Source organism: Ictidomys tridecemlineatus, unplaced genomic scaffold (genome assembly GCF_052094955.1).
Source record: "Ictidomys tridecemlineatus isolate mIctTri1 unplaced genomic scaffold, mIctTri1.hap1 Scaffold_417, whole genome shotgun sequence".
Classification (NCBI taxonomy): domain Eukaryota; kingdom Metazoa; phylum Chordata; class Mammalia; order Rodentia; family Sciuridae; genus Ictidomys; species Ictidomys tridecemlineatus.
Window position 1 is genome coordinate 190,641 of NW_027522702.1, and position 12,318 is coordinate 202,958.

The window sequence follows — 12,318 nt, forward strand, 5'->3', positions numbered from 1 at the left end:
ACCTGAGGTGCAGCTCAGTGGTAAGGCACCCCTGGGTTCAATCCCTAGGGCAAAAACAAGACAAAAATCTTGGTGCAAACCCAACTTCTGCTCCTTCTAGGCTGGAAGGGCTGCCTAGGCGTTCAGGTAGAGTGTGCAGGAGTCCAGCCGGGGCCGCGGTGGTACTCACTAGGCAGGGCAGCTCTCGCCGCAGGGACAGAGGCTGGAAAATTTGGCCTCCCCTGGCCCACTCTGCACAGGAGGTGGGTACTGTCCTCACCCAGGGGATGACAGATGGGGAACTGAGGCTCAGGGAAGTACATCACTTTCTAGGCCTGCGGCACCCATGAGGACTTGAGCAAGCACTTGAAAGTGGACCAGCTGCCCTTAACCTCACAAGCTTTTTGCTAGGTTTCTCTACCACAGCTCCACAGACCCTGGGGACATTCTGTGCAAGCTCCATGTCAGCAGCATTCTGCTTCTACTAGTAGATGCCCCTGGCTGTGACCACCAAAACCTGTCTACATTTAAAGCACACAATCAGAGGTTTAGGTCAACCATTAGCATAGTCAATGGCCCAACACTATTACGCTTTCAGGGAACTGAGTGGGAGGAGAGGAGGAAGAAGCACCCACCCCAAATCCCACACAGTGTCCCCTACCCCAACTCCTGCCCCAACCACTCACCATCTCAGGTCCTAATGCCGGTGACCATTGTCCCTGTGTAACAGTGTAACAGTGGCCCACTTTATGCTTTGAATACAACCCTCGCTGCTCTGCCACTGCAACTTATTTTTGAAATGGCCACTTTTCTGTCCCTCCTCTTCCCTTTACCCTCCCTAATCTCAGGGGGAACAGGATCACCTTTCTTCCCCATCCGAGGCGGAATTATCTGTCCTGAGTACACACCCGCCATAGGAATGAAGTAATCCAGACCTTGGGGGTGGTACCAGAAGATCTCAGAAACTTGGGACTATCTCCCAAATTAACAAGTGGATTACAACTCCAGACAGAGAATCCAAGGAATGAAGCCTTTGAGTCACCTCTTTAAAAGCCCCTGCTGATGGGCAGAATCACAGCCTCTGGGACAGAAGGCCCCTGGTTCCTCCTTTGCTAGCAAAACAATAAATCTTTTTTTCTTTTTCTCAAAATCATGTCTTCATTATTGGCTTGGCGTCAGGTAAAGGACCGAGCTTTTGGCAACACCGACACCTGCAGCAGCGGCTCTGGGTGCTGCTGCTCTTACCAGTGAAGAGAGAAAACTAAACCTGTTCTTTTCCCTCCACAGGCTGCCTCCTCTGGGGGCCCTTGAGCACCTGTTCTGGACAATTCCTCTTGTCCCCTCTTCTTTCCTGTTGAGCAAGTGCAGTGGGGGTGGCTCTGCTGGAGGTGGGGGCAGGTGGAAAGGAGTGTGTACATCCCCCGGGGGACTCCGCTGAGTCTGCACCCCAGGAGGGTCACCATGTCTCTTGTCCCAGAGCTTCCCGGGTGCTTGAGGAGACAACCTCACAGAGGCAGAGCCCACAGGACCTCAATCCTCACAGGACAGGTCCCTTGGAGCCAGCAGAGTCCTGTCACCACTGTCTCCCAGGCAGGCTCCACAGACACGCTCCCCCAGACAGCTCAGAACTTAGGTTTCCTGGACAGGTAGGAGGCTTTCTGCCTGCTCTGCTCCAGAAACAAAGGAGACAGAGTGGCGGCAGGTGCCTGCGCCTACATGAGAATGCGTGGGAGGGGAGGGAATTACCACTGAAGCGCAGCCAAGAGAGGCCGGGAGATGGAGATCAAGTGTGGCTGGATCCAAAGGCCCTGGGGAGGGTGGCCCTGCGTAGCTGCAATCCCTAGAGCACTGTGACTGCCACCTCTCTCCCTCTGTCCCCACCTGAACATGGCACTCTCCTAGTGTATGCCCATTTCAGGGTCTATCTCCTCTTTGTGTAAGGATGAGGACCCTGCCCTGATGCACAGAGGCCTCACCCTAACACCTCTCCAGTCCCCTATTTCTGCCCGAGGGCCCAGCCTGACATGGACCAGAGGACTCACTCCACCTGGTATGAGGAGCAAGGGCAGCATTGGAGGACCTGGCTCTCTGCAAGACAATGCTGCAGTCAGGTCCTCAGGCCCAGCCAAACCACCTGTCAAAGATGGCCACAGATGCCTGCTGAGTATGTGCCCTGGGCCTCTTGTCCACTGTGTACAGTCTAATGCCCCCAGCAAGCTGTCTGGCACTTCCCCAGGTCTGGGCAAATCAGTCCCTGTCAATGTGACCTTCATTTGTATTTTGAATGACAAATGGCTGCAGGCACTCTCAGCCATCACAGTGGACCTGTGAGGACAGGGTCTATGGCTCTTAAAGGATGGAGAGGAGACTCTCCACCCCTGCAAACAACGGCCAAGGGAAACGTCCAAGAACTCCGAAGAACCTGAGGATCCTTGTCCACCCTGGGAGCCAAGTCCTCATTTACTCCAGGATGCTGGGATTCCCAAATGCTCAGGTAGGAAGTAATCATTCAAAACATGTAAATTAAGTTACCCCAGGAGCTTAATAGATTAGTCATCAACTTCTCCCTCCTGTTGGATCTTAACCTTCCACAGAAATTAATCACCAAATGGGTCAAAACAGCCACCAATGATGAGCATGTTCTGTTCGCAGTGTGGGGAGAGATTCTGGCCAGCCCCTGGAAGGGGAAGGGCCTCCCCATCTGCACTCCCCTCGTCCCTCCCTGAAGCCCCCTGCCCGCCTGCCTCTTCCTTCACAGCCACTACCCGAGAGTAGGAAGAAAGCTCTGCCATTTACCAGATGCCAGCCCCTACCACTGGAGGGATAGGTCAGCCACACAGTGCTAGAGAAGGGCTCTGTCCTAGGGAGACAGGGGAGGAGGGTAGGTTCAGCACTCATGGTCAGCTGCCAGGGCAAAGAACTTCCCACAGCTATTCTTTTGTATATTTACATCCAGAACACTTATTGAGCACCTATGATATGCTCAGAGTTGCATTGGTGCTCAGGATATGGAAGCCAGCAAGGTCCAGTAACTAACTGCCCTTAGATGAGGCCCAGTCTAGTGGACACACACTAGCACCTGGTCCCAAAAAGTGCACCTGCTCCTAGGGAGAGCAGGAGGGCCCCTGGAGAATGGGCCCCTTGGCTTTGTCTGAGGCATTAATTGATGTTTGCCATGGAAGACTGGTCAGAGAAAAGGCCCAGGCCAGTTCAAAGGCAGGATGGTCCCTGGGCCAGCAGGACTCTGGTTCAAGGACAGGGCAAGCCACTCCCCAGCACCTGCCTCCCAGACCCAGAACTCTTCCTTTGCAGCAGTTATGCACAGGAGCATCTATTGCTGCTCTGGCTGCTGTTACTGCTGCAGGTTTCCCGAGGGGCAAGGCCAGAGGCCGGAGGCTGGGCTGAAGATCATCCATTCTGCCCTTGGTGTCCACAGGTTCTGCATCCACAGATGCAGCCCACCATGGAGGGACAATGTTCTGTGAAAACATTGAGTCATTCTGAACCTGGGGAGAGTTTTTCTTATTATTCTCTAAACAACACAGAATAACAACTATTTACTAGCATGTGCATTCCCTAGGCATTATACAGAACCTAGAGATTACTTCAATTGCAGGAGCATTAGTGACCATGTGCACTATTCTGTAAGGGGCCTGAGCGTCCATGGGGCACCTGTAGATGCTGGGTGAGCAGCGGGGGTACAAAGGGGAAGGGGATTGAACCAAAGACAAGACAGCCTCCTTATTCTTCTGGTCAGAGTTGTTGGGGTTGATGGTTGACCTTGGCCTGAGGCTCTCACCAACTATCCCCAGGGCCAACTCTTCACCACTGACCTCTTCACATGGAGACTTGGCCCCCCTATGAGTCCACTCTTGGTTCCTGAATTGGAGTCCTGTGGCTGTGAAGTGCATCCCACATGCCAGGCCCACAGAGGACGGGGATCAGTGGCCACACAAGGGTTTGCCAACAGCTCATCGGGGGCATAAGTGTTTTACTTTGGAGACTCAAGGGTGGCACTGGGACCCACATGAGAAGCTCAGATTCACCTCTGTGCCATATGTCTTCCAGCACAGGCCTGGGCTGTGCTCCAGCACCTGTCCAGCCAGCCGGCCACCAGGCAGGGCTTGCACCAAGCTCCAGCTGCAGCTGTTGATGCCACAAGCCTCAGAACTGAGGGCAGCAGGCAGAGGACAGGGCACATTTAGCATTTCTCCATGATGGGCCTAGGATGATCTTCAGGCCCAGGGGCCAGGTGAAAGCACCGCCTGCAGGCCCTTTTCTCCCTGCAGCCTGAGACCGGCTGCCAAGGGGACACTGCAGCAGGACAGCAGGAGCAATGCATTGATTTGCTGAGGATACCAGTGAAGAGCCAGTATTGACAAGTATGGGCAACTGTCAAGGATGGTTTTGCTTCTGCAAGAAAAAATAAATAAAAGATTCTGCTAAAATGGCAAGTATTTACAACCATATATCCACTTAAATGTATTACATTGGGATTCTGCTCTTTATACATAACAATGACATTACCAGCCCAGGAGCACTAGGTAAAATTTGCTTTCAGTTCCTTTATGGTTAACTGTTATGAACTTTTCCACAAAACTTTCCACATCCTCTTGACTAATCCTCCCTGTAACCTAAAACAAGGTTTTTTTGTTGTTGTTGTTTTTGTTTTTTTTTAAAAAGCTGGTTAATGGATATCAAGATACAATCTATGGCTGTAAAATGTACTTTTCTGTGTTCATCACATCAGTATTGGTGGAACAGGGTAAGAAAAGGGTATCCCCACTAAACTGAAGCACTGTTTGATTCAAGAACATCTTAAACCTTAGCTATATCAAGAGCCATGTTTTACCTAGAGGGTACCTCATGCCTTCCTAACCCATAAGAGCATTTGAACTAATTTGGTAAGCCATTTGGTAAGAAAAATGGCTCTGAAGAGTGGGCTTTATTCATTTAATAGTTCAGATTTGAAGATCTCCTAGGTATGATAAGATCCTGTGTGCAATGAAATTACTTTCAAACCTCAATATGTGTTGAAATCACTTGGAACTTGGCTTAAAATAGAGCTATCTAGTTTATACTCAGACTTACTAACTCAGAAATCTTACTCACAAGAGGGGGTTGGCAGTCATAGGAATCTGGATTTGTAACCAGTCACCCAGAGAATCTGTTGCAACCTGTGAACCCATTATCATTGCAAACAATGAAGAGAAACAAAGATAAATTAGATCTGAAACATGCCTTAAAAATTATAGAGAACATCAGGTCATTAGTATAAGATTTATGCATTAAGTGTTTAAGTTACATGGACCACAACAGATGTAGAGTATATATAATTAGGCCATTGATCTAAATGATACCTTGCCAAGACACCCTAAGCTAGTAAATGAAGAGAATTTTAAATGAAAGATTTGAGAAACAAAAGGAAAGAGCAAAGGATAACTTTTTCCTCTAAACTATATACCCTTCTCTAAAAAAAAAAAAACTTTTCCACAGCTTAAATGACCACAATTGAATCTGCACCTTCAATTATCTATACCTAACCCACCATTTATCCAGAGCTCTAGGTCCCAGTGTTCTATGAAAACACTTCAATTTCCATGGGTTACACATGCCTCCACACAACTTGTCAAAAATCCAATACAGTCTCCCCACTCAGCTTCCTAAATCATCATTGAGACTCCCTGATTAATAGCTGCCTCTACAGAACCCGTGACCAGGCCACAAAGCAACTAAGACCAATGAAGTTCACCCCCCATTGCTCCATTTTAGGCTCCTCGACCTGTAATCTACTGAGAATCTGACCAGTCAACACTACCATAAATTCTTCTATCTTGGCAAACCGACATTATATCACAATTATATCACAATGACTCTCCCCACCCTCGATAAAAACCAACCCTTCTTGGCACCTAACCTTTTATATTGATGCCCTTCAAATGCACTCATCTTGGTCAATCCCAGAAGCTACTTTATACCTAGACTTAAGTGTGGGGGACACATTAATATGTTGATCAATTGTTAATGTTGAATGGCCCCTATTCTAATTCACTGTGACCAACCTCAGTGGTCACAGTGAATTAACAATAAACAATCCATGACATTGGTTGTATTTGGTTTTCAGGTGACTGTTCTGAATTCCATCATTTTTGACATTATCCTTGCTCAATTCCCACATCTTCTATTCTCACCAGATGCTCTTGATATTGCTTAAGACAATATATAGATATGCATAATTATGGTTATCTTTGTCTTTGGAGTTATTTAAGCAAAACAAAATAATAGTGATCTCTCTCATTTTTTATGTTCTGTTAATTTGAACATTCATTTTCACTCAACAGTTATCCCCTATGTAGTCTTCCCCTTGCTTCAATCCTTCCCTTCCTCCTACTGGAGATTGAACCCAGGGGCACTCTACCACTGAGTTACATCTTCATTCCTTTTAATTTTTTTTTTATTTTTTAAGACAGGTCTCATGAAGTTGTCCAGGCTTGAATGGAACCTACCATCCTCCTCACTCAGCCCTACAAGTCTCTGGAATTACCACCTAGTTTTCCTATTTCTTGCTTTCCCTCTTCTTTAATTTCAACAACCTCTTCAACATGATGTTTCTAAAATACTAAATCTGATTCCTCCTCCACCCACCTCTCTCTCTCTCTCTCTCTCTCTCTCTCTCTCTCTCTCTCTCTCTCACACACACACACACACACACACACACACACACACACACACACACACAGAAACATTCTGTAGCTTAAGTGGGAACTTACTTTAAACAAATAAGCAATCCATGTCAGAGATTTCTGAAGACAGGATTAAAGAATATATCAAAGGTACTAAGAAGGAACTGCTAATCATTGGTCTCAGATAGACATCTAGGAGCAGTGGTAAAGAGAAGAAGCCTCCTGAAATGAGGCACCTCTGAAGTTATCGATACTTTGCTTATTTTTCAATAAAAACCTCAAACACTGGGACTCACCCTGCAAGGTTAAAGGGAGAGTACAGGGAAAAAGGGTGCTGGTTCTTTGTCTTAACCTTGTCACCCACTGGCACTCATGTGGAATGAAAGTCTGAACACCTAGGATCCATGAGGTTGGAAGGGAGTTGTAACAAAGCAGGACTGTGGGGTCAAGTAGCCCTGGAAGTGAGTCCATACTTCATCATAATCTGGTGACCAATGAAAAAATAAATAAATAGAAGGGAGGCCAGTACAATAGAGGATGAAAAATTGGAGGAGGGAAGAGGGGAGGTATACTAGGGATTAAAATGGAGCAAATTATATTCCATGCATGTATGACTGTGTCAAAACGAACTGATTGTAATGGGTTACAATGAACTAAAAAAACATTTAAAAGAACTATATTATAGTGTATATATATACACTATACTTTATAACATATATATGTAACTATTATATATAAAACTCTCTCTCCATATATGTGTGTTGTGTGTGTGTGTGTATGTGTGTGTGTGTGTGTGTGTGTGTATATATATATATATATATATATATATATATATATATATATATATAACCTTTGGTGAGGATTAAGTTGAACGTTATATAAATTTCAATATTATAATGTTATAATGTTCAATATTATAATTCACTCATATTCTTCAATGCAAAACTATGTCAAGACTAGAGCAGAGGTGTACAGTTAAGATCACTTATGTTATTATTTATATCTTGCTCTCTCTGATAAAAAGGCTACCACAAACCTTTTTATGTCTGTATTAACCATCTCTTTTAACTTTGCATGTCCTGGGACTTAAAAACTAACATTAAAAGTTTTAGGTATTCAACTGGTATTTTAGTTAACCTGCCAGAGTTCATAAAGGGATCTATAAATAAAGAGATGATTTAAATTATTATATGAGTTTTTAAATGTAGTCTTCAGAGTATCTGTAAATTTCAATGTAATAAACACTGATGACAGCATTCATTGAGAATAAATAATAAAATTGTTAAAAGATTTACATAAACTTAGTCTTAAGCAGATGGCACTCATTAAATAATGGTTATTGTTGTTTTATTCTTTTCAGTCACATACAACACCAGGATACACCCTGACATAATCACAAAAGCATGGAACAGAACCTGCTCCAATTCAGTCCCCAGCACTCCCCACCTCTGCTCCCTCTACTCCACCTATTCTTTTTCAATCCATTTAGAGTTTACTTTTTTTTAAATTAGCATCCTGTGAATACACCCAGTGCCAGGAACCACCATGCCACATCCATGCATGCTCATAAGAAACCTCAGTCATACTCATTCCACTGTTCTTCCCTTTTCCCATCTCTTTCTCCTTTTAAATCCTCTTCTCAATCTCAACTCTACTGATGTCTCCTATATTTTGATGAAATTCATCTTACTTTTTCCCCTTTCTCTTTCTCCTTTTTTAAATCCCTCATCCCTTATTTTCTATTAGCTTCCACCTATCAGAGAAAACATTCAACTCTTTACTTTCTGAGTCTGTCTTACTGCAGTTCCATCCATTTATAGGCAAACACCATAATGTCATTCATTTTTATGGCTGAGTATTGTGTATCTGTACACAATTGTGTTATATATATATATATATATATATATATATATATATATATATATATATACCACTCAATTGTGTACATATACCACCTTTTCTTTATTCGTGCATCTATTGAGAGTCATCTAAGTTGGCTCCTTAGTTTGACTACTATGAATTGTGCTCCTATAAACATTAATATGTTGCATTACTATAGTATGCTGATTTAAAATATTTTGGACATATACTGATGGGTAGGAAAGCTGGGTCATATGGTGGTTCTATTCTTAGTTGTTCAAGGAATTGCCACACTGTTTTCCGAAGAGGTTGCACCAATTTGCAGTCCCACCAGCAATGTATGAATGTACCTTTTCCCCCACATCCTCACCAACACTTATAATTTATTCTGGATAATTGCCATTCTGACTGGAATTAGATGAAATCTCAATGTAGTTTTGATTGCATTTCCTTAATTGCTAGAGATGTTGAACATTTTTTTCATTTATTTGTTGACCATTTGTATTTCTTCTTTTGAAAAGTATCTGTTTAATTCTTTTTCCCATTTATTAATTGGGTTATTTGGATTTTTGGTGTTAAGTGTTTTGAGTTCTTCGCATATTCTGGATATTAACACCCTGAGGAGCAGGTAGGAAAAATCTTTCTCCATTCTGTAAGCTCCCTCTTCATGCTCTTGTTTCCCTTTGAAGCAGAAACCTTTTAATTTGATACCGTCCCATTTATTGATATTTTTAGTTTATTTCTTGCACTTTAGGAGTCTTGTTAAGGAAGTCATTTTCTTCTAGCAGGCGCAGGGTTTCTGGTCTAATTCCTCGTTCTTTGTTATACTTTGAGTTAATTTCTGTGCAGGGTGAGAGGTAAGAGTCTAGTTTCATTCTTCTACATATGGACTTCCAGTTTGCCCATCACTGTTTGTTAAAAGGGCTATCTTTTTTCCAACATATATTTTGGCACCTTTATCTTACTATCAGAAAACTGTATTTACATTGATTTGTCTCTATGTCTTCTACTCTATTCCATGTCTTCCTGCCTATTTTGGTGCCAATGCCATGCTGGTTTTGTTACTATCCTTCTGAAATATAATTCTAGATCCTATTTCCTCTGTGAAAATCAAGTTGAATTTCAATTTCCAGGCATGTTATATTATCAGCCACTTTTATGTTGTCAAACAAAATAAAACATTTTTTTAGGTCTCTAAATGCACTGTATTTTATTTTTTTCTTCTCCTCTGGCTAGCTTCTTGCCATGACACTCCAGCCCAAAGTTCAACAGAGTATGAGAGCTGTCTTTGGAAGCACAAGTAGTAGCATATCAAAACACTCCTAGGGCTGGGGCTATAGAGTTCAATGGTAGAGCACTCACTTCTCATGTGTGAGGCACTGGGTTCAATCCTTAGTACCACACGAAAATAAAATTCATAAAGATATTAATAAAAAAGACCCCTAAAGTTCAGAATCAGCTCCCCTTTTTTTGGTCCTATTCGGAGTGTATCTTCTATTCATTGAATACATAAAAGTTGGAGACATGGCTGTTTACAACTTTTAAAACACACTTTGAAATAATAAGAATATATTGCTAACAGTACTCATTCATTTTTCTTCATGGAACTGTTAGGCTTTTTTCAAACAATTCGCTTAATTTGCCAAACAGGTACAATGCTTTGGCCAAATAATTCTGAGTTATATCATGTCAATGTCAATTTGCATCACATGCTGCTTGGTAAACAGTGAAGAAATGCATGTAAGATACTATTGATGTATTAGAAGATACTTACTTTTCACTAGGAGAGCCACAGGTAACATCAGTCAGCGGAGAAAAGGCAAAATCTTCAGTCACTTCTGTTAAGTGGCTGAATCCTCTTGTATCCTTGAGCTTTGGATTAACAAGAGCACAAAGAATCTCATAGAAAAGAGTTCTGCTTTTGGTACTGAAAACTTGATTTTTTCCTTCAACAGTTATCTAGAAAAAATTCAAGTATAAAAATATATACTTTAAAAATAAACTTCTTAAATTACATGTCATCTACATACTACATAAAATCTTTATTAACAGTTGTTAATGTTTACAAACATGAACCTATGAAGCATTTAAGAGAAACTGGTATTTCAAATACATACATTTGCGCTTTAAAATGCAAAAATAAACATTTAATTTTAAAAAAGACACAATAGCCAAAATATTTTCTATTTAATCTTTAATAGCCAAATGGTCACCTGGATCACTTAACTACAATAGTTAGCCTGATGAATTAAAACAAGTCCCATTTTTACACCACCCCCAAGAACATACATTCTTTTGACTAGCATATAAAGAAATAAATGCCTAGAGAATATTTTTTTATAATGGTAGTAGGATTATTTTTGTCTGTTTTTCAATGAACAGAAGCTACCATATGTCATTAAATTCTAATAATCAAATCAAGAAATTATTTTCAACCAATAGTACTCAAAACCACCTGGCATCCTTGTCTTTTTCAGAAAGTATGACCCTTCCTACTTTGGAAGACTACATTATTCATTATTGGAGGAATTAGAAAAATAGGGGGGAAAATCACCTTCATGGTTTTCCCTTGCAAGAATGAAGAAGCCCACATCTCAACTAATACCTAAGCAATGGTATGAAGCCACTGACTTATTTTGTTCCATTTTAATATATCTAATAAGTTCCTGTTAATTTTTTAAACTCCAAGTCATCACTTTCTCTATATTCTACATTATGCTCTTCCTGCCAACATACATTATCAACTTGCACATAAACTTATATTAGCCTTAAAATGACTAACCAGTTTCTCCTGCTAAAGGAGCTCATGGGGGAGTTCTCCATATTTTTGTGTGTGTATGACTTAGTAACATTCCAAACTCAAAGAAGAACTCAAGATCTGAATTTATAGTAGCCACCTCAAAGATAGAAAGGGAGAATGCAGAATGATCCACAGGGGAAATACAACGAAAGGAACAGAATAACAATTTAACAATGAGGAAATTACAAAGGAAGATGAAAGAACAGCTGATTGGACACTGAAACAAGCAAACTGGTCATAACAAATGGAAAATAAGCTCAAGAAACTCTCCTAGAACTCAAAGAAAACGTAACAGACAAGTAGGACAAATCTCTCAGACACAAGCATACGAAAGAACAGATACAAGAAAAAAAATACCACAGTTCTTTAATAAGCTAAAGAGACACTCCTGTCTAAAAGTTCAGAGATTACTTTCAATCAGAGGAAATTAAGAAAACAAAAAACACCAGACATATAATATCTGAGTGATTTTTTTAAAATATTAAAAAAGTCATACTAGAAATCAGAAAAATAAAACATAATAACAGAGAAACAAAAATTCAATCTGACATGAGGCATTTCTGAAAATGAAATGCCAGAAGCCAACAGAGACACAGGTACATAATTTTAAGAACTAAAAGTTATGATCCAAAATTTCTAGAGTTTTTCAAACTGTTATCTATGTTCAAGGAAAATAATTCCTTTTAGTAGAGTGCACAAAATAAAACAAAAAGGGCATTTATATAACGCTTGGTTATTGTGGGCATTTCAGAGTTCTTACAACTTTATGTTAACTTCTTTAATCTTCACAAGAATCCTCTGAGGAAAGTCCTAGTATGACCTTTGTTTCATTTCCAGGGAAAAAAACTGATTCAGAAAGAAAATAACTTAAGTCAGCCAGAACACAGGGTTGGTGACTGGCCAAACCCAGGAGGTGTTCCTGACAGATACCTGCACTGACTGCCCAAATCCTCCACAGGCTTGTCAAAAAACAACACAGATTGACTCAGGTCACAG

At 41.6% G+C, this 12,318-nt stretch overlaps 1 protein-coding gene across 1 annotated transcript in view; it reads right to left on the bottom strand.

Moving 5' to 3' along the window:
- Window positions 1–3,486: 3,486 nt before the first annotated feature.
- The window catches only part of LOC120890492 (adhesion G-protein coupled receptor V1), a 101,893-nt gene continuing 93,061 nt past the window's right edge, over window positions 3,487–12,318 (bottom strand). The window contains 2 exon segments of the mRNA XM_078036538.1: window positions 3,487–4,392; window positions 10,297–10,481. Of these exon segments, the coding sequence (XP_077892664.1) occupies window positions 4,215–4,392; window positions 10,297–10,481 (363 nt within the window). The 3' untranslated portion in view covers window positions 3,487–4,214.